General features: G+C 33.1%; 1 protein-coding gene across 1 annotated transcript in view; it reads right to left on the reverse strand.

Moving 5' to 3' along the window:
• Positions 1-5,439: 5,439 nt before the first annotated feature.
• Positions 5,440-22,708, reverse strand: part of LOC130678524 (tigger transposable element-derived protein 4-like) — a 38,413-nt gene continuing 21,144 nt past the window's right edge. The window contains exons 3-4 of the mRNA XM_057485789.1: positions 14,820-16,124; positions 5,440-5,573 (exon numbers count right to left, since the gene is read on the reverse strand). Coding sequence (XP_057341772.1) covers positions 5,440-5,573; positions 14,820-16,124 — 1,439 coding nt within the window. The remainder of the gene's footprint in view (positions 5,574-14,819; positions 16,125-22,708) is intronic.

Here is a 22,708-nt window from a genome sequence, read left to right on the forward strand (position 1 = left end):
AAAAACATTTACTGCAATTTTGTGATAAATGATACTACATATTATTTTCCGTGTAGTAAAATACCATAATTTACGACAAAATACGGTATTCTACGGTAAACGTACGACATTTCACAGCAAAAGTACGGCAATTTTACCGTATATTTGCAGTAAGAGAACAGTAGTTTTCTGTAGAATTATGGCAAGCCTGCGTTACTTTACCGCAAAGTGAAGTATTGCATTGTAAAAACTGTACAAATAAAAAACTATACGGTAAAAACGATGCAAATTATAGTAAATTGCCGTATTTTACTGTAATTCGTCAGAAAATGCCGTAACTTACCGGATATTACTGTAAATTACCGTAACTTGCAGCACATTTGCTGTAGAAATATCGTATTTTACAGTAAATTACGGCAAAATGGGGTAAACTACCGTAACTTATCGTAATTTGGATCCGTCAGGGTACTTGGAAAAAATAACTAAAATCTATTTTTTAAGTATCTTCTTAGTCTCTTACATCTATTTTCGACCGTTGTTTAAATGTTTTGACTTGATCTAGTGAGTAGAGAGTAAAAGTAAAAAGTACCAACGGCTAATGTCCTCAAGACATCAATTTATTGTTATTTAATTTATCATAATGAAACGAGATGGCTCTCAGAAGAGATATTCAATGGAATAATACTTTAGAATAGTTTAAAACTAATATTAATAAAATAAAGTCGATTCATTCTGTATTCTAGACGTTTACTACGATACAAACGAATGAACATAAAATTGGATACATAATTCTGTCGAAACTTAATCGACCATTTTTCATAGTGTTGGACAGGATTTATCAAACTATAGTGTAATCTACTATAAAGTGTAGCACATCGTATTTTAAAATGAGATATTTATTTGAAAATCTAATATTAGAAAATTTCTTCTAATTCTAATTTAGCATTAATTAACTTACAAAATGCTAATTATACATTTCATTCCATTTGAATTTATTCATCAGGGAAAAATGACAATTTATGGATTCACATAAATATTTCAAACAATTACTATGCAAATATGTAAACAGATCAGTCAATGTCATTTTAATTAAAAATTGTATTTACTTTTTCGAGATGAGTATCGATATTAATCGGCCTAAAATTACATTAAATTTATTCAATATACATTTTTTTTCGTGATAGCGTGATTTTTAGGCGATTTTATTTATATTATACTATATTTACATAATAATTTATTCCATCCCTCGCAGATTTGAATCACGGTGGAAACACGGTGGGTTTATTCCATTTTACCACTGTGATTACGCGGTGTATCCACCGTGATTCCACGGTGGCTTGACCACTGTGTATACACTAGGGTGATCCAAAAAATAACAAATTTTTTTTTTTTTCTTCCAAACAGGTTCAAAAGTTTCATTTAGATAAAAAAAGACGCCTGTGAAAATTAGAGCTCTTAATATTAACATTAAGAGGTTCCTCATCGCACTTTTCTATTTTCCATAAGAATAACATGGGAAAAATTTTTTTTACGTCTTCTGATTTTTATAAGTAGCTAACGATGCGTCATAGGAATAATTGGCAGGCATATTTTTGTAGGAAATTGAATGCTCTACAAAAAAAGATTCCTATCATTTTTTGAGGAATCTATTTGTTTAAAAGTTATTTGAGGTTGAAGACGAATTCATATTAAATTTTGAGATTTTCTACTTTTCCGGCGAAACTATCAGACTTATTACAAAATACCATTGGACCTTTTTTGTAGACAATTTTATTCCCTAAAAGTTATTTCGAATAAAGTTTTTTCGAATTCCGCATTGTTTTCTAGTTATTTTTATTCTAATGTGATGCTCATAAAAAAATAGTCTTCTGATCGATTTTAAGAGCTTGACATTAAAATAAAAATAACTAGAAAGCAATGCGGAATTCGAAAAAACTTTATTAAAAATAACTTTTAGGGAATAAAATTGTCTACAAAAAAGGTCTGATGATATTTTGTAATAAGTCTGATAGTTTCACCGGAAAAGTAGAAAATCTCAAAATTTAATATGAATTCGACTTCAACCTCAAATAACTTTTGAACAAATAGATTCCTCAAAAAATGATAGGAATCTTTTCTTGTAGAGCATTCAATTCCCTACAAAAATATGCCTGCCATTTATTCCTATGACGCATCGTTAGCTACTTATAAAAATCAGAAGACGTAAAAAAAATTTTTCCCATGTTATTCTTATGGGAAATAGAAAAGTGCGATGAGGAACCTCTTAATGTTAATATTAAGAGCTCTAATTTTCACAGGCGTCTTTTTTTATCTAAATGAAACTTTTGAACCTGTTTGGAAGAAAAAAAAAAAGTTTGTTATTTTTTGGATCACCCTAGTATACACGGTGTTTCCACTGTGATTATGCGGTGGATACACCGTGGAACCACGGTGGTGAAATAGCACAAAGCCACCGTGGAATCACGGTGGATCCACGGTGTTTACACTTCCACGGTGTTTCCACCGTGATTCAAATCTGCGAGGGATTGCACTGTGTAAACTATATAGACACGAATTGATGTACCAATGAAAAATTTTTAAACGAGAGTACGTCACATTTAATGCTCTGCGCTTGAGGTGTGCAAAAAATTTTAAAGCGAATTATGACTAGAATTAAGATGTTACTTCATTTATCTGTTTCCATGATAAAAATGTCAAAGAATAAATTTAATTCGTTAGTGATCATACAAAGTCAACAACTAATTTTTTTTAATTTCTTAAATTATGAAAGGAAAAGTTTTTATATTCAGATATTTCAATTAGGCGGAATATTAACATTTATTACTTGAAGGAACCTTTTAGTGATCATTGTATCGTAATGGAAACCCTCGCGATTTTGATTATACCTGCCATTTACGGTAACAATACGGTATATCTGCCATATATCCAAGCTCAAAATATATTAATTTATGCAAATCTTAAATGACACTTATGTAAAAGTATTATTGTATAAAATGGTATTTATGTTGCCCTTTTACAGCTCGGATAGTTAAACATATGCATGTCTTTAAAACACATCTATGTAATTTTATCACCGTATATTTGAGGCAGACTAATTAGAGAAGTCATTGAATTTACACTCTATAAACCCAGTTTTAACTGGTACCTATACAGTATAGATTCAGTAAAAAATTAACGAAATAAATGTATTCGTTATGAATATGCAGTAGATATACCGTGATAGACTAATAGTGTAGATCTATTGTATAATCAAAACCGCTTGGAAAAGATTAATGTAAAGGATCTTAATAATTTATTTATAAAACCGTAATATACATGCAACTCAATACCGTTAAAAATAGATAGAATAAGCCTCGAAATACAAGACTGATTAGCTAAATCCATCTGTATAATCTCGCAATTTATAATGAGTAAAAGATATCCAAGAAGTTTTGCAAATTTTTATTGTTTTATCTATAAATGCCATTTCGTTCTATCCGGAAACAATCCTAATTAAATGTATGTTAATAACTTTTTATTCGTTCATGATGATGATGATAATGATGATTACACTACTTCAATAACAATACTGCTGCTATTTCTGATATTACTACTCCTTTTTTTACGAAACCAGCTTATAATTGAAAATATCATTTGCTTCAGAAGGTTTTAACTTGATTTTTACTTCTATTTATATTTATATAAATTTTGAGACGAGACGCTCATCATTTTTGTTAGTATTTATTATTCAAACTATCCACGTGGCTGTCCAGAAGAGCCCTTTTCTATTTTACGGGTTATCTGATGTTGGTCTTGTAAGCTGGATAGTGAAAGAAAAGGGTTTAATAACAGTCGTGATTCTCTGTATAAATATTTCTTCTTTATTCAGCCTACACACTTGTAAACTTTTATACCACCCATACCTAATGCACTCTGATCCGTTACCAACTACCTTATTACTTATCGCTAACTCTTATCATTTTTACCTACTTACACACATTCTTACATCAGATGCGCACGCATTTATCACGTTCACGGACATGCGAGTATTGCATTCCTACACCCTCTTTCAATATGAACTTGTCCGTGTATTAAATTACATCAATATCCGACAATTCCTAAACCGATAACGCAAGTTGAATGCTTAGCTGACGGTAACGCTTTGTTCAAAATGTCTGCAATCATCGCATCCGTTGAGACATACCCCACTTGAATTTCACCAGACTGAAACGCATCCTTTATGAAGTGATCTTCTTTCGATATCTCCTGATCGATATCTTATATCGATATGTTTTGTTCTTGGATAATACGTTGAGTTTTCTGACAACAACTTTGCTCCTTGATTATGGCACATTATCTTTCCTTCAAAAAATCATTGGAGTCCCAGTTCCGTCAGATAATTCCTGAAGAATAAGGCTTCCTTGGCGGCTTCTGTTAATGCCATGTATTCAACCTCAGTTGAGGATAACACTACTGTACGTTGCTTTTAGAACTTCCAACTAATGGCCCCTCCTCCGAGAATTAATGCATACCTCGTGTGAGATTTCCTGACTTTTGAACATCCTCTCCAATCGGCATCGACATATCCTATTAGTTTATTAGACTTGCAAACTTTACTGAATAATTAATCGTTTCCCTTAGGTATCTCAATACCTTCTTTGCAGCGGACTAATGTCGAGTGCCCGAGTTTTCGTTATATTGTACCAGTACATTTACTGTATGTGCAATGTTTGGTCTTGTTGATGTTGCCAAATACATCAAGGACCCTATTAGCTCACGATAAGGTACGTTTCTGGTGTTGCCTTGTATTAAAACTTAGCATGTGGACTACCGGGTATACAATGTGGGGTACAATTCTCCGTCTCAAATTTCTTTAGGATTTCACTTGTGTATCTGCGTTAACATAATGAGATTCTTTCATTTTCTTGGATTATTTCCATCCCAAGGCAATACTTCGCTTCACTAAGGTCTTAAATCTTTAACTTATTATTCAATTCTTCTTTTACCATTTGGACATGAGCATCACTGTTTGATCCTATCAACATGACATCCATGTATACACCGATTAACGTGATTAATCCTTCAGTCTATGAGTCGAATCCACATGGGCCAGATTGAATTGGCATGAATCCCAGCTTTCTCAATATTGAGGACAATCTATCATACCATACCCTTCCAGATTGCTTTAATCCGTGTATGGCCTTTTTTAAACGGCAAGTTCGATTTCCCTTTTTTAATGATAAATGCATCTCCTATGTACTTTTCCATATGTTGGAATCTCGTCTTTCTGTTTTAACAACCTCTTCCAAAATCTCCTCAAGTCCTTCTGGGCACTCCATACAAAGTTCTTCAGGCAGTACTCCATTTAAATATGCTGTTGTAACATCTAATTGGTGTGCTTTCGTTTAAAGCTCTGTTGTGAGCGCCATTATGAGTCTTATTGATTTTATTCGTGCCACTGGGGCAAACGTTTCCGAGAAGTCATATGCTTCTTTCCTTACGTCTAGTGACCAGTTCCCATACATCATTTTCCAGATGTGATTTCACTTTTTCAACGATATCACGCTTCCACGATTGAGCATCGTTGCCGCTTAGTGCTTCGTCTATTTTTATCTCTGCGTTGAATAGTTCAATCTTGGTAAAATTTTTCATGTATTCATCATCTGAGTCCACCCTCTCCCGAATCTTCATGCTCCCTTGACTTCTTCTCTATTTGTACCAATGACGTGTCTAGAGGGCCTTTTTATTCCTCACGATGTCTTCTCATCTTTTTGGTTTCTGAGGTATGCAGGACTATATATACCTTCCTCGGTCGACCTCTATTTTTATCTCTAACTAACCTTGGGCGTCCTTGACCTCTTTTAACCTCATCCTCCTTTTGCTTCATTGTAGGAGTCATCTCAACTTTTATATATTCAGGCTCAGGCCTTACAGTTTCTCGTACGCTTCTACTCCACTGTTCTCGGTGTCTCGTTCCTCAAACGTATCACTTGGACATTTCGACTAGCAGTACGTGTCATCATGACTGACCCGTCTTCATCTGCTCCAATGCCTTCCACCTCCTGACTGGAATGTCGTTCACTCTTGCCAAAATCTACATCTCTTGCATTAATCACATCTCGAATTTCTTTTATGTAGATGCTGTAAGCTTTCGCGTTTATAATCGAACATTATGCCCTCTCTTGATTGCGGTGCGAATTGTCCTTTCTTTGGGTTTCTGGCCAATACAAATGCCTTGGATCCGAAAACTCGCATGTGCCATAGGTTTGTGGTTCTATTGTACCACATTTCGTATGGGATCTCTCTTCTATGCTTTGGCTCGGACATCGATTTCGCACGTAGTCTGACAATGCGATTGCTTCCGCCCAGAAACTCTCAGGCAGTCCGGACTCTATTAACATACATCTTGACAAGTCAGTTAATGTCCTGTTCTTCCATTCGGTGACTCCATTTTGTTCAGGGGTGTAGGAGGCTACGAGTCTCCTCCGAATGCCCTCTCTCTTTAAGTACTCGTCGAATTTGTGGTTACAGTACTCAAGCCTATTGTCGCTCTGTAACTGTTTGATTCCTTTACCAGTAAAAAGTTCAACTTTATTTTTAAATTCTATAAATTTGTCAAATACCTCATCTTGTAATTATTGTTGTAATTTTATTGTCATACTGTATACTTTTGTAAGATAATGTATTACTTACTGACGGCCTTGAGATAGCTTTGGCTCTAGGGTCAAATAAATATGTTTATCTATCTATCTATCTATCTTTTGTCTTCATTATGTAGAGATCCACACACATCCGTGTAAATCAGCTCCAACAGCCGTGAGAACCTGCGTTCTCGCAGGTTGAACGGCTTAGCTGTAGTTTCTTTTACAAGAAATGTCGCATTGTTGGTTTTCTTCAATATTGTTAAGATTGATCCCTGAAGCCAAGCCTTTATAGTATAGATCATTTACTGATTTCATGTTTACATGGCCAAGTCTTCTGTACCGCTGGAAGCGTTTTAGAACTGTTTTTAATGTTATGTGCCTTGTTAGCTTGCGCAAATTCATCTTTAGCTTCTCGCATGAAATATAGATCGTCTATCCGATCAGTGATCATCAGTATTCTTCCACCTGATTCTCGTACTTCTGCTTTTTTCTCCTCGGATATAACCTTTCTCCCTCGATTTGTAATTTTTGCGACCGACGCCGTTTGTTCTAAGACTTGGTACATGGAGGGTGTTGTTGGAATGAACTAAACTCTCGCTACTTGGTTCCATTATTTCAAGTCGACGATAACTTTTGTTGTCGCCGATTGTTGGTCTGTTTCGATGTTTGGTCTGCCATCTATAGGGTCGTATCGTATAAATATTTCTCTGTATAAATATTTCTTCTATATTCAGGCTACACACTTGTGAACTTTTATACCACTTATACCTAATGCACTCTGAGCCATAACTAACTACCTTATTACTAATCGCTTACTGTTATCATTCATACGTACTGACACACACATTCTTACATCAGATGCGCATGCATTTATCACGTTCACGGACATGCGAGCATTGAGTTCTCTAGAGTTAGCGCAGCCATGATGGCACAATCAACTAAAAAAACCTGTAAAATATAGCTATAATTTGTTGCTAATTAGTTGCCGCAATCAAATATTTACTGCTTTTCTTTTTTTTTTTTTAATAAAATATGTGGCTGTGCTAGCTATGGGTGCGTTCGACTAAGCGTTAACAACGCTCAAAACGCCTCAAAATCCTATCTAAATACACGTGAGCGTGACGTTGTGAACGTCAAGTGGAACGCACCCTACACTGATAGAAAATTTATATTGACTCAAGAAATTTTTTCTTGAGCCAAGAATTTATTTCTGAAGAAAACCAATTGTCTTGCTTCAAGAAATTCTTGTCTTGATTTAGATTTTCTTGGCTCTATAGATTTTGTATCTTCGATGGATAACTCTCGTGTCTTGACCCGAAACTATATTATCTTCAATCGATACTATCGAATTCTTCAAGCAAGACCACTTGTCTTCAACTAAAAATGTCGTATTATTATTTTAAGAACTTTAAATTTTTGGTTCAAGCAATAATTCCTTGATAGAAGATGTTTTTAAAGTAATGAAAAAAAAAATTTTTTTTTAAATAAATTTCTACTTTAACATATCTGAAGTAAATGAATGTAGTCCTAAAAAATCACTTTAAAACTTTTTATTTTTAAAATAAAAAAAAAAGTTTTTTTTTAAGCTGAGTAAATTGATATCTTGATTTAAAAATCGCGCCATTCTTGAAACGAGTCGGTAATGTCTTAAACCTACATTTTGCCTATCTTAATCCAAGAGCAAGAAATTCTTGAGCGAAATATGTCAGAATTTTGTTTCAACACAAAAAAGGCTTCATCGAAAAATCAAATTCTCAAACAAAGAATTTTTTTTCTCTATCCGAGAATTCCAATTTTTTGGTTCAAGGACTTATTTCTTGAATTAAAACAATTAAAAATTTTAAAACAAGAACCACATTTTGAAGAAAAAATTTTTCTTGAATCAAGATAGTTTTTCTATCAGTGTATATATTAGCTAGTACAGCCACAATATAAGAGAGTACTGACGCTGTACGAAATCGACAGAAGGATTAGCGGCTATGGTAAGATTCAGCATTAATGTACGCAAAAATTTATGAAAAAAAAATTCTGATAGTTGTTTATGAGATTTGTGGCTGAGCTAACCTAATAATAATAAGCATCTATATATTTAGTGGTTGAGGTGATAATATAAATTATTAAAACCAACTAATTAATTTAAACAAATGTTTTATTTAAATAAATGGAAGTAACACAGTAATTGTAAGTATATAGTAAAAAGAAAGAAGCCTGGATGCGTGTATACAATTCCACGGTCTATTACTAATTGTCTCCACGAATATGGAAGAGATGGATAAATGAATAAATCGATGTTCGACGGAAACTGTCAAATTTTATCGATCGCGTCACCTAGTAGCAACGCTACATATAAATTAGACTGGGCCGAAAAAATCGACTATTTTTTTTTCGATACTGTGAAAATATTATTCCCGATGATCAAAAAAATTATTGTGCAAGTTTGAACCCTTAATATTGATATTAAGAGGTGTATCGTTACAACTATTAGTTTTTTGACATAAATTTCATTTTTTACCCGAAACTCGTAAATCATCTATCTGAAAAATTTGAGAAATGTATATTCTTAAATAGTCTAGACGCTGTATTACCTTTTCGTAAACTTTTGAGGTCGGTGTACAAAATGATATTATATTTATGTTTTTTGACCCGCTAAAACCGAATATCGCAGTTATTTTTTCGAAATCCCGGGCCATCAATTGTTTATAACCATTTGTTTAAACAATTGTTTAAAAAATAATTTTTTGGGGATCGGTTATTTTGTTTCCAGTTTTTTGGGCAATTTCAAGACGAAAGTTACTCTTATAAAATTTTCCTAAAGTTGATAGTTTCTAAGTTATGAATTTTTGAAAATCGAAAATTGTCGATTTTCACAAATTTTGATGATTAATTACATATAAATAAATGACGCAATACTAAGTTTTATTTACATGATCGTAAAGAGGAATATTTAAAGTTTTTATTAAAATAATAATTTCCCGTTATGATTTGTATTAAATAAAAAAAAAAAGCGATCAAAGTTATTGCATTTATTGAGTAACTTGGCCGACTCGGCGGCGCATGCGCAAAGCGATTATTTACTGTCTCGCTTGCTCTTAGGCGCTTAGGTAGTTGTTGGCCAGGCGGCTAAAATTTTAAATTTTAATGCATTATTTCTTGATAAAAAAATTCGTACGCTTAAAAAAATTATAAATTTTATGATATTAAAGAAATTTTCGAATTCATTAATTCGGTAAATTAATAAAAATCACTAATCTATGGTTTTTCATGATTATAATGAACTACATTTGAAATTGTTTTCACTTATCCTATATTTTAATTAATATGTATTTTTTATTTAACTAATAAATAAATAATAAAGTTCACGAATTTTTCACTTAAATTTATAATAATTATACTTGGGCAATATAATAACCCCTATGAAAAAAATTTATATAAAAAATACATGTATAAAAACATTAAAAAAATTTATTTTTTAAATGTGTTTTTTATATTTTCATAATTGTATTTTTCATGTACTCTAAGATATATTTTTAATATATTTAAATTACATTTAAAAAATATAAAATATATATGAAAATCGACCAAAAGTTAGCTATTTGAAATATATTTCTTATACATATTTTATATATATTTATAAATTTTTTATGTTTTTTTTTTATATGAAAAATATGTTTTTTATATTTTAACATATATTTTTTTTATAAATTTTTTTCATAGGGGTTATTTTATTGCCCAAGTATAATTATTATAAATTTAAGTGAAAAATTCGTGAACTTTATTATTTATTTATTAGTTAAATAAAAAATACATATTAATTAAAATATAGGATAAGTGAAAACAATTTTAAATGTAGTTCATTATAATCATGAAAAACCATAGATTAGTGATTTTTATTAATTTACCGAAGTAATGTGTAAAATGAGCGAATGCTCTGTGGGATTCTGGTGTAGGTGTGGTTAATTCAATAACTAACAATTAACACAAATTACAGATAATAGAATAGATCTTTATTAAACAATATGTACACTAAAACTATGAGAAAAATAGCGAATGCAACTACAAGATACGCGATAGCGAATGCGACTGTAAACGAATACGCGTATAAATTCGACACGTGGTCGGTAGCGGTTAATGACGCGATAATTAATTTATAATTAATAAGACGCGAGCAACGATTCAATATATACTCAATAATTAGTAGCCTTGATATACTAGCTAATTATTGAGAATATTTAAACAGAGATTTAGCGAAGCGGTTCAGACTTATATCACACGAGAGATATATTAATTTGAGCGAAGCGGTTGGATGGATAGCTGAGTTTGTACTGATCGATGTAGATTAGAAATAGACGTCGTCTTCTTCCTTCGTGGCTGCTCGGTGGTGACGTGGCAGCATGGCTGCAGTAACGAATTTTCCCATTGGCTTAAAAGCGCGCCAACAGGAAATAGTTAGCCGCCAATTTCTCTGATTGGCCAGCTGGTAGCGAGTTCTTATGCCAACGTGGCACGGTCATGAGTAAGAAATTGCAGGTGTCGGGCCCAGATAGCGAGTGACCCAGCACTATTCTGACATTCAAGTCAGTAGCGAGTTCGGCTGCTCCCGTACGTAGCGAAAGTACACGAAGCTTTTCAAAATGATTAAGCTCGTGACTGAACATAATGAATTCGAAAATTTCTTTAATATCATAAAATTTATAATTTTTTTAAGCATACAAATTTTTTTATCAAGAAATAATGCATTTAAATTTAAAATTTTAGCCTCCTGGCCAACAGCTACCTAAACACCTAAGAGCAAGCGAGACAGTAAATAATCGCTTTGCGCATGCGCCGCCGAGTCGGCCAAGTTACTCAATAAATGCAATAACTTTGATCGCTTTTTTTTTTTATTTAATACAAATCATAACGGGAAATTATTATTTTAATAAAAACTTTGAATATTCCTCTTTACGATCATGTAAATAAAACTTAGTATTGCGTCATTTATTTATTATGTAATTAATCATCAAAATTTGTGAAAATCGACAATTTTCGATTTTCAAAAATTCATAACTTAGAAACTATCAACTTTAGGAAAATTTTATAAGAGTAACTTTCGTCTTGAAATTGCCCAAAAATACTGGAAACAAAATAACCGATCCCCAAAAAATTATTTTTTAAACAATTGTTTAAACAAATGGTTATAAACAATTGATGGCCCGGGATTTCGAAAAAATAACTGCGATATTCGGTTTTAGCGGGTCAAAAAACATTAAAATAATATCATTTTGTACACCGACCTCAAAAAGTTACGAAAAGGTAATACAGCGTCTAGACTAAAAGGAAATTGAATCCCCTACAAAAAATCTTTCTTAGTAAATTGACGTAAAACGAGCAGTTTCCTTGTAACTGTGCCTTAAACATTGATTTGTTTTTAAAATTCTTTGTTTCTATTTTGGATTTTTGTAACTACTAGAAATATTAAAATTTTCTTTACAAGGAAAAATTTAAACCCGACTGGTTCCTGTGCAGCATATGACTGAGTCGTGTGCAAGAAAAAATAAGGGCAAGCACACGACTGGTTCTGGTGCGCGCACTAACCAGTCGTGTCTAGCACCGTACTCAGTCTGGTGCAGCACCTGAACGGCAGCACAGTAATCAGTCGTGTGCAGAACAATACTGATTCAGGCGTGCTTAATTATTTTAATTTTGTCCGAATATGATAGAAATAACTTCCCGAATTTTTGAAAATTTTCAATTTTCTTAGCGGGAATTTAAAAAAAATCTGATAATGATCGATCTGATTACGAACATTGCCGAATAAATTATCGATTTCATATAGTGTGGCTAACGCCCCATATATATACACACATTTCTTAATTTTAACGAGTGGTATTTTTTAACCCTACTGAACCAATTATGATAAGTTATAGTGAAATTCCTTGAAAAATCGACCTAGCGACAAATACAATAGCTAGATTTTAGAAAAATTTATCTACAAATACTTGGTTCCAGACTTTCTTCTGAGCCAACTTTCACTTGATCTGCTCAGCCACAAATTCGTGGCTGTGCTCATTATTATTAGGTTAGCTTAGCCACAAATCTTACAAACAACCTATCAGAAGTTTTTTTTTCATAAATCTTCGCGTACATGAATGTTGAATCTCACAATAGCCTCTAATCCTTCTGTCAATTCCGTACAGCGTCAGTACTCTCTTTTACTGTAGCTGTGCTAGCTAATATATATCTAGCACAGCCACATGTTTAATTATTAAAAAAAAAAATAAAGCAGTAAATTTGTGATTGCGGCAACTAATGAGCAACATAGTATAGCTATATTTTCCAGATTTTATTAGTTGAATGTGCCATCATGGCTTTGCTAGCTCTAGAGAACTCGATCATTGCATTCCTACATCTGAGAACCCGGAGTCAACAAGAAAAGTATTCATATGAATATTTCTCTAACGAAAGTACCATGTGATGCATTCACGGCTCTAGAGGGACTTAAATCGACTCGCCAATCAGTAGCCGACTATCAGTGTCCTCTCTTACCATCAATTGAGGAAAACACGTAGCCGGATCACGGGAGCGATACCGTGTGAGCCTCTTTGGCGTGTCCCCTAGGGTCGAGACAGGTAAGCAACAAAGCGGTTGATAACCTGTATCGATGTCAGATCATAGATGGTGTTAAAGCCGTATATCACCATGTAGGAAAGTGATTGACCCACGAAAGTAGCGGGGAGAGGAATACTCATTCTTCTCCGGGCCGCCATTACAGTGATTGGTCATGTTTTCTTCTCGTGAAAGTAAAATCTAATTTATTTGGTGGGATCTTTACAGATAAGGTTTCGATTATATTTTTAGGCATTATTGCCGCAATTCATTAATTTTTTGGAAATATTATTTCCGTGGCCTAAGTGCTCGTTTAGTATTTTTAGTCAGTTAGTTCTTCAATAAGGCATTGCTATAATTAGTATTTTTACAATAAAGTTATTCGTCGTTTATATCTCATGTTTACAGATTTATTTTACATGAATTGAGTTCCTCATCCTTAATTAAGTCTTATTTATTTATTTATTTATTGTTTTTTTGGCCATGGAGTCTAGGCTCCTTGTGGCCATCACGGATACACTTATTTAATAATCAAAAAGTATATAAGATAAATATATAATTATATACATATAAAAATAAAAATACAAATGTAAGCTAAGTTTACAATAATGATACACTATTCTCATCACAATAATATCATTCATTTAACAATATTATCATTCATTAAACATCAATCTTTTAAATTCAATAGATAATAATTAAAGCACCCCTCGCAGATTTGAATCACGGTGAAAACACGGTGGGTTTGTTCCATTTTACCACTGTGATTACCCGGTGGTGAAATGGAACAAACCCACCGTGTAACCACGGTGGATCCACGGTGTTTCCACCGTGATTCAAATCTGCGAGGGACGACATACGAAATTCCTTGAAAATACATTGATTTGCACAGTCTCTTGGAAGTTTGTTCCACGCCCTTAATGCACTAACAATGAACGACTTATCATATTTAACACTGTGACAATTAGGGAGTACTAGTAGGTCTTGTCTATTATCGCCTCTCCGGAGTCTAGGGTTAATCGTAAATAATTCACTAAGAAATAGAGGCATCTTGTGCATTTTGATTGCCTTATAAATCAAGCAGTAAAAGAATTCACACCTAGGTTTTGGTGTAAGCCAGTCTAAATCATGGTAATACGGAGATACATGTGTGTGTGTCTGCTACCTTGGTCGTCCTTTTTCAGGGCGCCCCTGGAAGTGTTACGGTCATCCAGAACCGGATCTTTATTTATCAGGATCGTTGTAAAATTTGATTTGTAATAGAAGGATGAGAAAGGATAATTTATAATTACAGTCAAACCTGGTTAAGAGAGAGTTCAAGGGACCGTGATTTTTTTCTCACTTATAGAGGTTTCTCACTAATGCGAGTTTCTAGCTTATAGAGGTACAGGAGAAGTTTGTCTCACTTACAGAGGTTTATCAATAATATTCAAAATATTTAGTTGTAAACATGGTAGAGAATAATTTATTAGAGTGATATACAAAGTAATTATTAGAGTGTGCATTTACAAAGAAAGCAAATAACATGCGAAGTTTACTTGAAAAAATCTGTCAACTTTTTTTGTATTCCTGATTTTATATTATGTGCATGTTTTTCGAGTTCATATATTTTATCTAATATAGTCCTATCACCAATCGCTGAATATTCAAAAAACTTATGGAGCGTCTCCAAAGCCTTTAAAGCTTCTTGCTTTTTTGGTATTTTTTCGAGTTCTTTATCCAAACTCTGTGATTGGTCAGCATCATCGTCACTTTCATTCCCGTCAGTCACGCAATTTTGAATAATATCATCTTCGGTGAATTCTCCAGCAGTAGCCACGTCGTCGTCAATTCGTATGAAATCATCAAAGGTCGGCATTACCTCAAAATCAGTTGTTTCATGAGACACAAGCTTGGCCCATTCGTCATCACTAGGTCCGACTTCAAGTTCAACCTCACTTTCATCTGGCAGAATATTTTGTTTATTAATATGAAATCCAGCTTTCTTGAAGCAATTTTGAACGGTAACGCCACTTACTGCGTACCACGCTTTTCTTGCAAATTTCATTGCTAAAAGTACATTGATCCTGAGATCTGAAGCTCTGAAGCTAACACTTTCGTCCAAACACTTGAGAGTATGATTAACAACTTCTCTACGATAGAATCGTTTAAATGTGTGTATGATGCCTTGATCTAACGGTTGAAGTTTACTGGTGGTATTTGCAGGTAAGAACAGAATTTTAACATTTTCCAGTTTTAGTAAATCTGTGTGTGCAGTACAATTGTCTATAATAAGCAAAATTTTTTTTTGTTTTATTATCATTTGCTTGTTAACTTTTCTCAACCAATCTTTGAACAATTCTTTGGTCATCCAAGCTTTTGTATTATTCGCATAATCGACGGGTAGAGTCTTGACGCCTTTGAAACACCTTGGCCGCTTAGATTTCCCGATAATCAACAGAGGAAGTTTGTCCGTACCGATCATATTGACATACTGTAAAACAGTAAGGCGATCTTTACTCTGTTTACCTCCGTGGCATTTTTCGCCTTTAAATATAAATGTTTTATCCGGTAGGCACTTATAGAACAGAGCGGTTTCATCAGCATTATAAATATCCTCTGCATCATATGCTTCTAAAAGATTTGGTAAGTCTTTTGTCCATTGGCTACACACTCCTAGATCCATTGATTTACTTTCTCCAGCTACTTTCTTAAACGATATGTCGTTCCGTTTTTTAAAACCCTCTAACCAGCCATTACTGGCTGAAAAGTTTTCAACTCCCAATTTTAAGGCAAAGTCTTGCGATTTTTGTTTTAACAGTGGTCCATCTATGGGAATGTTTTTATCGAGAGTCTGTTTGATCCACTCAAGAAGACATTTTTCAACGTCGGGAAACTCAGAAAGCCGGATCCGCTTGATGTTTCCGTGTCCCTCGGAGTACTGGGACTTTATTGAATCTTAAAATTTTATAATTTTATAATAGCTTAATTCGGGTAATCCAAATTCACTCCGTATTTCACACCTTGATTTACCCGATTCGAATGCATTTATAATTTTAAGTTTATCACTTAACGACAACACGTTGATTTTTCGTTTTGGCATTATAAGTTGCTATAAGAGAACTGATCGTTGCAAATGATATTTATCAACTGTAATAAACATGACAAGTAAGTTAATACAGTTAAATATTATTTCTTCGAACCATAAGAAAACAAAAACACACAAAGTTCCTGAAAAAAAAGAATGAGTCATACATAGTTAAATTGTCGCTTATAGAGGTACATGCAAAAGAGGCTCTCAGTTATAGAGGTCAGAGTGGGAAAAACGACTGTCGCTTATGCAGGTTTTTGTTTCTCATTTATAGAGGTTTTTGAGAGGTCAAAGTACGGGACCTGAGAATTATTCTCACTTATAGAGTTTTCTCGCTTACCTAGTTCTCTCTTACTCAGGTTTGACTGTAATTAATACTTTATTTAAGTAACAATTTTAACTTTTATTATTTAGTCAATTACCTTTGACATATCTTATTTAAATCCTTGTAAACCTAATTGAATAAACTACCTTCGACTCTATCACCCACACACACACTTACACTACTGAGTCCCCTAGACTATTATACGAACTCACACTACTGAGTCCCCTGAACTATTATACACACACACGCGACTTCCTTAACCTAAATCTCCACGCGGTCACCATGACCCTCTACGTGGCTAAAACCTATTTATTCTCGCGCGGTCCCCTGGACCCTCTACGTGATTACAACCTTAACAATTTTCATTATCACTAACACTAATTTTCACTCTGAACTCACACATTCTTTTAACAATTTTCCTTTTATTTCAATTTAATCAATATTAAAATCTCTCGATTTAATTTACAGTTTTAAAATTACTAATCAATTAATATAAGTAATTATGTAAAACCGCTAACGTTTTCTTTATATCAATCAATTAATAAATTTATTTAAGCTGATTTAACGCCCTAACATTTTATCGTCAACTCTATAACACAATACTCAAAACTTGACTGTCAATTCCCACGTGAACTTCACGGTACATTTACTGTTAATAAATTAATTTATTTTATTTCTTTTAATTATATTTAATTAATTTATTTATGTTTTAAATTTCTCTAATATTAATGATTAGATTATTGACTAGATTGAGAATAATTTTCCGGCATGAGGTTCTCTTGAATGGCCTGGAAAATTCTATGATGCAGTCAATCCGGCCCGTTTGCCTGAATTCTTGGAGAAGCTTCAAGAAGACTAGATTCTTTAGCGTCTGACTGAAGAACTTATTTAATTTATTAATAATTACCCTCGCAGATTTGAATCACGGTGGAAACACGGTGAGTTTGTTCCATTTTACCACTGTGATTACGTGGTGTATCCACCGTAATCCCACGGTGGTGAAATTGCACAAAGTCACCGTGGAATCACGGTGGGTACACCGCGTAATCACAGTGGATACACGGTGGTAAAATGGAACAAACCCACCGTGTAACCACGGTGGATCCACGGTGTTCACACTTTCACGGTGTTTCTATCGTGATTTAAATCTGCGAGGGTAATAATTGATTTACCTAGTAACGCGACGATCACGTTACGGACACGACGTACGATTTAGTATGATTATTAATTTATCAATTCTGGCATAGGCCTAGAATGAATTAATAATCATCTAACGATTTTATTTGCAGCGACGACTTGTATCTTGTCCTCGTCTTGGTTCAGACTCGTTGGCGTACTTCTGGGTTGTCTGTACTGATCCTTGTCGTCTCGTGTTCTTTTCCTTTGTTCCGTCTCGGTATTCTCGCAAATTATATTCTCGATCTTATTACTCCAATACCTGCTTATTCAGATTAATCAACTATTATTATTTATTATTTATTGGACATGAAGTCGTAACTCCTTGCGGCCATCCAAAATAGATACATTTAATTGTATAGTATACATTAATGTAATTAACAATAGGCGATTGTATACATTTATTAACATATTTAACACGTTAATCAATCTAGTCTCCATCCCAATCATCATTCAATCATCAAATCGTAATCCACACAAATAACGCAAGATAATTAGTTATTATGACTCAAAAAATATTCATAACTTGATTTACGGAATTCCAAAAAAGTTGGCTGTTGTGTACAATTAGCTGGTAACTTATTCCAGACTCTGATAGCACTAACTAGAAATGACTTATTATATTTAGCACTATGACTATTAGGCAGCTCAAGTTAATCTTGACGAATGTCGCCTCTGCGAAAATGAGGCTCTATAATAGATAAATCATTTCTAATTAGTGGTTTTTGATTTAGATACAAAGCTTTATATATTAAACATGAAAAGAAAAACTCACACCTTGATTTCAACGTCAACCATCATAAGTTTGTAAAATACGGCGTTACACGTTTCTCTGTAGTCTAATTTGTTGTTGACTAGTAATATCGGTATAAATTGCAACACAATAGTCAAAAATCGAAAATATTAAGGTCACAACCAATTTTTTTCTTAGTTGTAAATTAAAGATATCGCCATTCATTATTAGTTGCGCCAGTGTCCTCATACTGCTCTTACATATTTCCGTAATTTGTAGTGACCAAGTCAGTGTATCATCTAGAATGACACCTAAATATTTTACCGATTTACAATAATCAATTTGAGTACCATCAACAGTAATATTAGGAATCACAATACTTTCTATGTCAATTGATTTAAACGAGGTACCAAAAATTATCGATTTAGTTTTGCCAGTATTAAGTTTGAGTCCATTTTTCCTACACCACTCCGTGATAATCATAACCTCATCATTTAGAATTTTAATACAATTTATAATATCATTTAGCTTACATTCACGATATTTTACCAAATCATAATTCATAATGAGATATTAAAGAATACCGGCTCCGTGCCTGGTATTCGACGGTAAAAATCGGGAGTAATCGCTTGGTTCCACAATTAGAAGCCAATTCCGACTTAGATAGTTACCTGATTTTCGGGTAGTCGGCAGTCTTACGTCTAGTTGGTTGCTCGGTCCTACCGGCTCTACGTGCGTCTTGATGGTTACCTGGTCCGACCGGCTCTGTCCCGTCTCCGCTGCTGTCTTTCGTTTTGGATAATTTCACTCGGCTGTCTTCGGTTGTTATCGGGAAACTACTCCTCTACTTAATTATGATTAGGCCTAGCGTGCGAGTATTTTCAATTAGCGCGTCCGGCGACTAGTCGAAAAACTCATTCAAATGCTCGTTTGGGGTTACGGGTAGGGTAAATGACTATCAGTGGAATATCACAATTTTAGTCGATAAAATAACTCATTTTACCCTGCTACAATTTTAAAAATATAGCGCCCACAAGAATTTAACTTTCTTTGCATTTTCAGCTGTTGTTGTGCAGTTATATTGCTATATACTGCAGCACAATAATCAAAGATAGGCCATATTAAAGTGATAACAAGTTTTTTCCTTGCACGTAAATTAAAAATGTTACCTTAAATTTTTAATTGAGCAAACGTTCTCATACTTCTATAACATACATCATTTACCTGTTCGGACCATGATAATTTGTCATCTAAGATTACTCCTAGGTATTTTACTGATTTCGAGAAGTTAATTTCTATAGAACCGATCTTAATTTTAGGCGCTAATTTACGTAACTCATCGTCAACTTTAAATGTATTTCCAAAAATTGCTGCTTTTGTTTTACTGGTATTTAATTTTAGAGCATTTTTGTTACACTAATTATTAATTAATTTAATTCCATCATTAAGAATATTAACAGAGTACAGAATTTCGTTAAGTTTACATTTTAAATATATTACTAGATCGTCCGCATAAAACAAATGACTACAATGTTTACGCAGTGAGCCTAAATCTGCGCACATACAGACAGACAGACACCATCGCGGGAATAATCAGGGAAGCTTCCGAGGACCTCAAAACGTCGAGATCTGATGAAAACTCGATTTTCTCGCCTCCGGGCGGAAAGCGTCAACTTTTGTCACGCTGTGCAAAACGAAGTTGCCGCTTTCCGCTTCTGTCGAGGAGAAAAATAGTATACACACCTCAGGAAGTAACGAAGAAAGCCTCAGATCACATGTTTGTTGACCTGAGACATTTCTTACTTTCCTGCCCTGGGTGTGGAATATGCTATTTCGAAAAACGAGGTAAAAACAATAACTTCCCGATTTTCGAAATTTTTTAATTTTCTTAGCGAGAAGTTAAAAATTTTTCATCGCTAATAAGCATTTTTAATCGCGATTTTATAAAATAAAAAATTATTTGAACGTGTTCCGAATTTCTAATTATCGTAGATCATTTTGCATCTTATTTTTAGAATGAAAAATTACTGAATATATAACGTATACCGTTTTCGAATTCACGACGGAGACGCGAACAAATTCGGTAAACCGTATGCGGTCACCCACGTGTAATAAAAATTATAAATAATAAATATATGACTCAAAATAATAATAGTTAAATATTCCCAAATAATAATATTAAACAATCAATAAAATAAAGGTGTGCCTGAACCGGCTCTTCAGGCTGGGTTAGTGCACGAGGGCGCCAGCCCGTTTTTACAAAACGGACAAGAATAATACCAAATCAGGGGAGAGATCACGGGACCAAATTTTGAGCGAGAATGTATGCACCAAATGGAAATATAACCAAATAAATATAATGAATAAAATAAATAAAGAATAATTATTACTAAAATATATCCAGGATATAAACAAACAAATGTTGGCTATCACTGGAATCCTTGTTTCATATTATTTAATCTAAATATATTTATGAGTATAAATCCAACAAAATATTACAATACCAAGAACCACTTACTAAACATTAATTCTTCATAATAAATTTCAACAAATTATACACTGAGAGAAAAAACAGGTTTTCGGAACTAGGAAAACGTAGTAAAAAAACATCTCAGCTATAGGTTTGTAGTATCTGTAACTAAAGTGTAATAGTAAACAGTACTACAAAAAAGTAGTCGATTACACTATTATGAAAACACTACGATGATACTAGTGAACATGACTGTTCTGAGTTGGATGATTTAAATTAAAAATTACTAGTCAGCAGAACTATGTTATTCATGTAAACTTAACACTTTATTTTAAGTTAAGTCAACTACTTTGGGCTGAGTCTATTAAATTAAAAATTTATAGTGAGCGCAACCATGCGATATGGTAATAATTTAATATTTATATCAAGTAATATCAACTAATTGAACATAGTCATTCAGATTTTGTGTATATATTGTCTTTCGAAATTTTGTTTTGATTCGAAAACCATTTTTTATCACACCTTGACCGAAAGTTCGCTTTCCAGCCTTATTTTAAGGGACGAAAGTGCCATATTCCCTCCCGGCTAGATAATTAATTCGTCAATGCGTATGCTTTAATTTTTATGCTCATGCGTGTAACTTTTGTATGTTTCCTAGCAACGACTTATTAACAGTGCTTGCTTAATATAAATAACGGTTTAAAATTAAATATTTATACAAATATTTATATAATTAATTATAAAGATAGTGTAAAATTAAAAAATAAATAGTTTATGTATTTTATAAATTTTTAAACATTGAAAATGAGTAGCTCCGAAAATTCATTTGACAGTGATGATGGAGAAGAAATATTGAGAGATTTTGATAAAGAAGCTGAGGCTATTACGAATAATTTGTTACCGGAAAAATCTATGGCCCGTTATAATTTAGTTTATGATGATTTTTTATCATGGAGAAAAAAAAATAAACTGATTTCATTTGATGAAAAAATTTTTTTAATTTATTTTAATGATTTGTCTCAAATAATGAGACCCTCAACATTATGGAGTCGGTGGTCGATGCTCAAAACCACTTTAAATCTGAGGGACAATATTAACATCAATAATTATAATAATTTAAAAGCTTTTATCAAAAACAAGGCCAAAGGTTATATCCCTAAAAAAGCAAAAGTGTTGACTCTCAGCCAAATTAAAAAATTCATTAATGAATGCGATGATCACATTTATCTGTGTATGAAAGTAAGTAAAAAATAGAAAAATATAATATTATTTACAATTCAATTATTTACAGTTTATACATTTAAATTTATATATTTACAATATTTCCATTTACACAATGGAATAAAAAAAAATTTACGTTTACATTATTACCTACAAGTCATTTTAATTTTTGGCATATCTGGTGCACTACGAACAATAGAGTTTTGTAATATTACTACACAAGATGTAGAAGACACGGGTACCCAATTTTTTGTAACTATAAAAGATACAAAAAATTGCTATCCGCGTAATTTTATAATTGGCAAAGAATTTTACGACCATGTAAAAAAGTATATTCTTCTGCGCCCCAAGGATATTGACACAAATAGATTTTTTATCTATTATCAAAAAGGACACTGTACCCGACAAGTCATTGGAAAAAATAAATTTAGTGATGTCCCAAAGACTATTGCGTTACGACTGCAATTGGAAGATCCTGATAAATATACCGGACATTGTTTTCGTCGAACCTCTGCTACATTACTCG

This window comes from Microplitis mediator, chromosome 2, assembly GCF_029852145.1.
Source record: "Microplitis mediator isolate UGA2020A chromosome 2, iyMicMedi2.1, whole genome shotgun sequence".
NCBI lineage: Eukaryota > Metazoa > Arthropoda > Insecta > Hymenoptera > Braconidae > Microplitis > Microplitis mediator.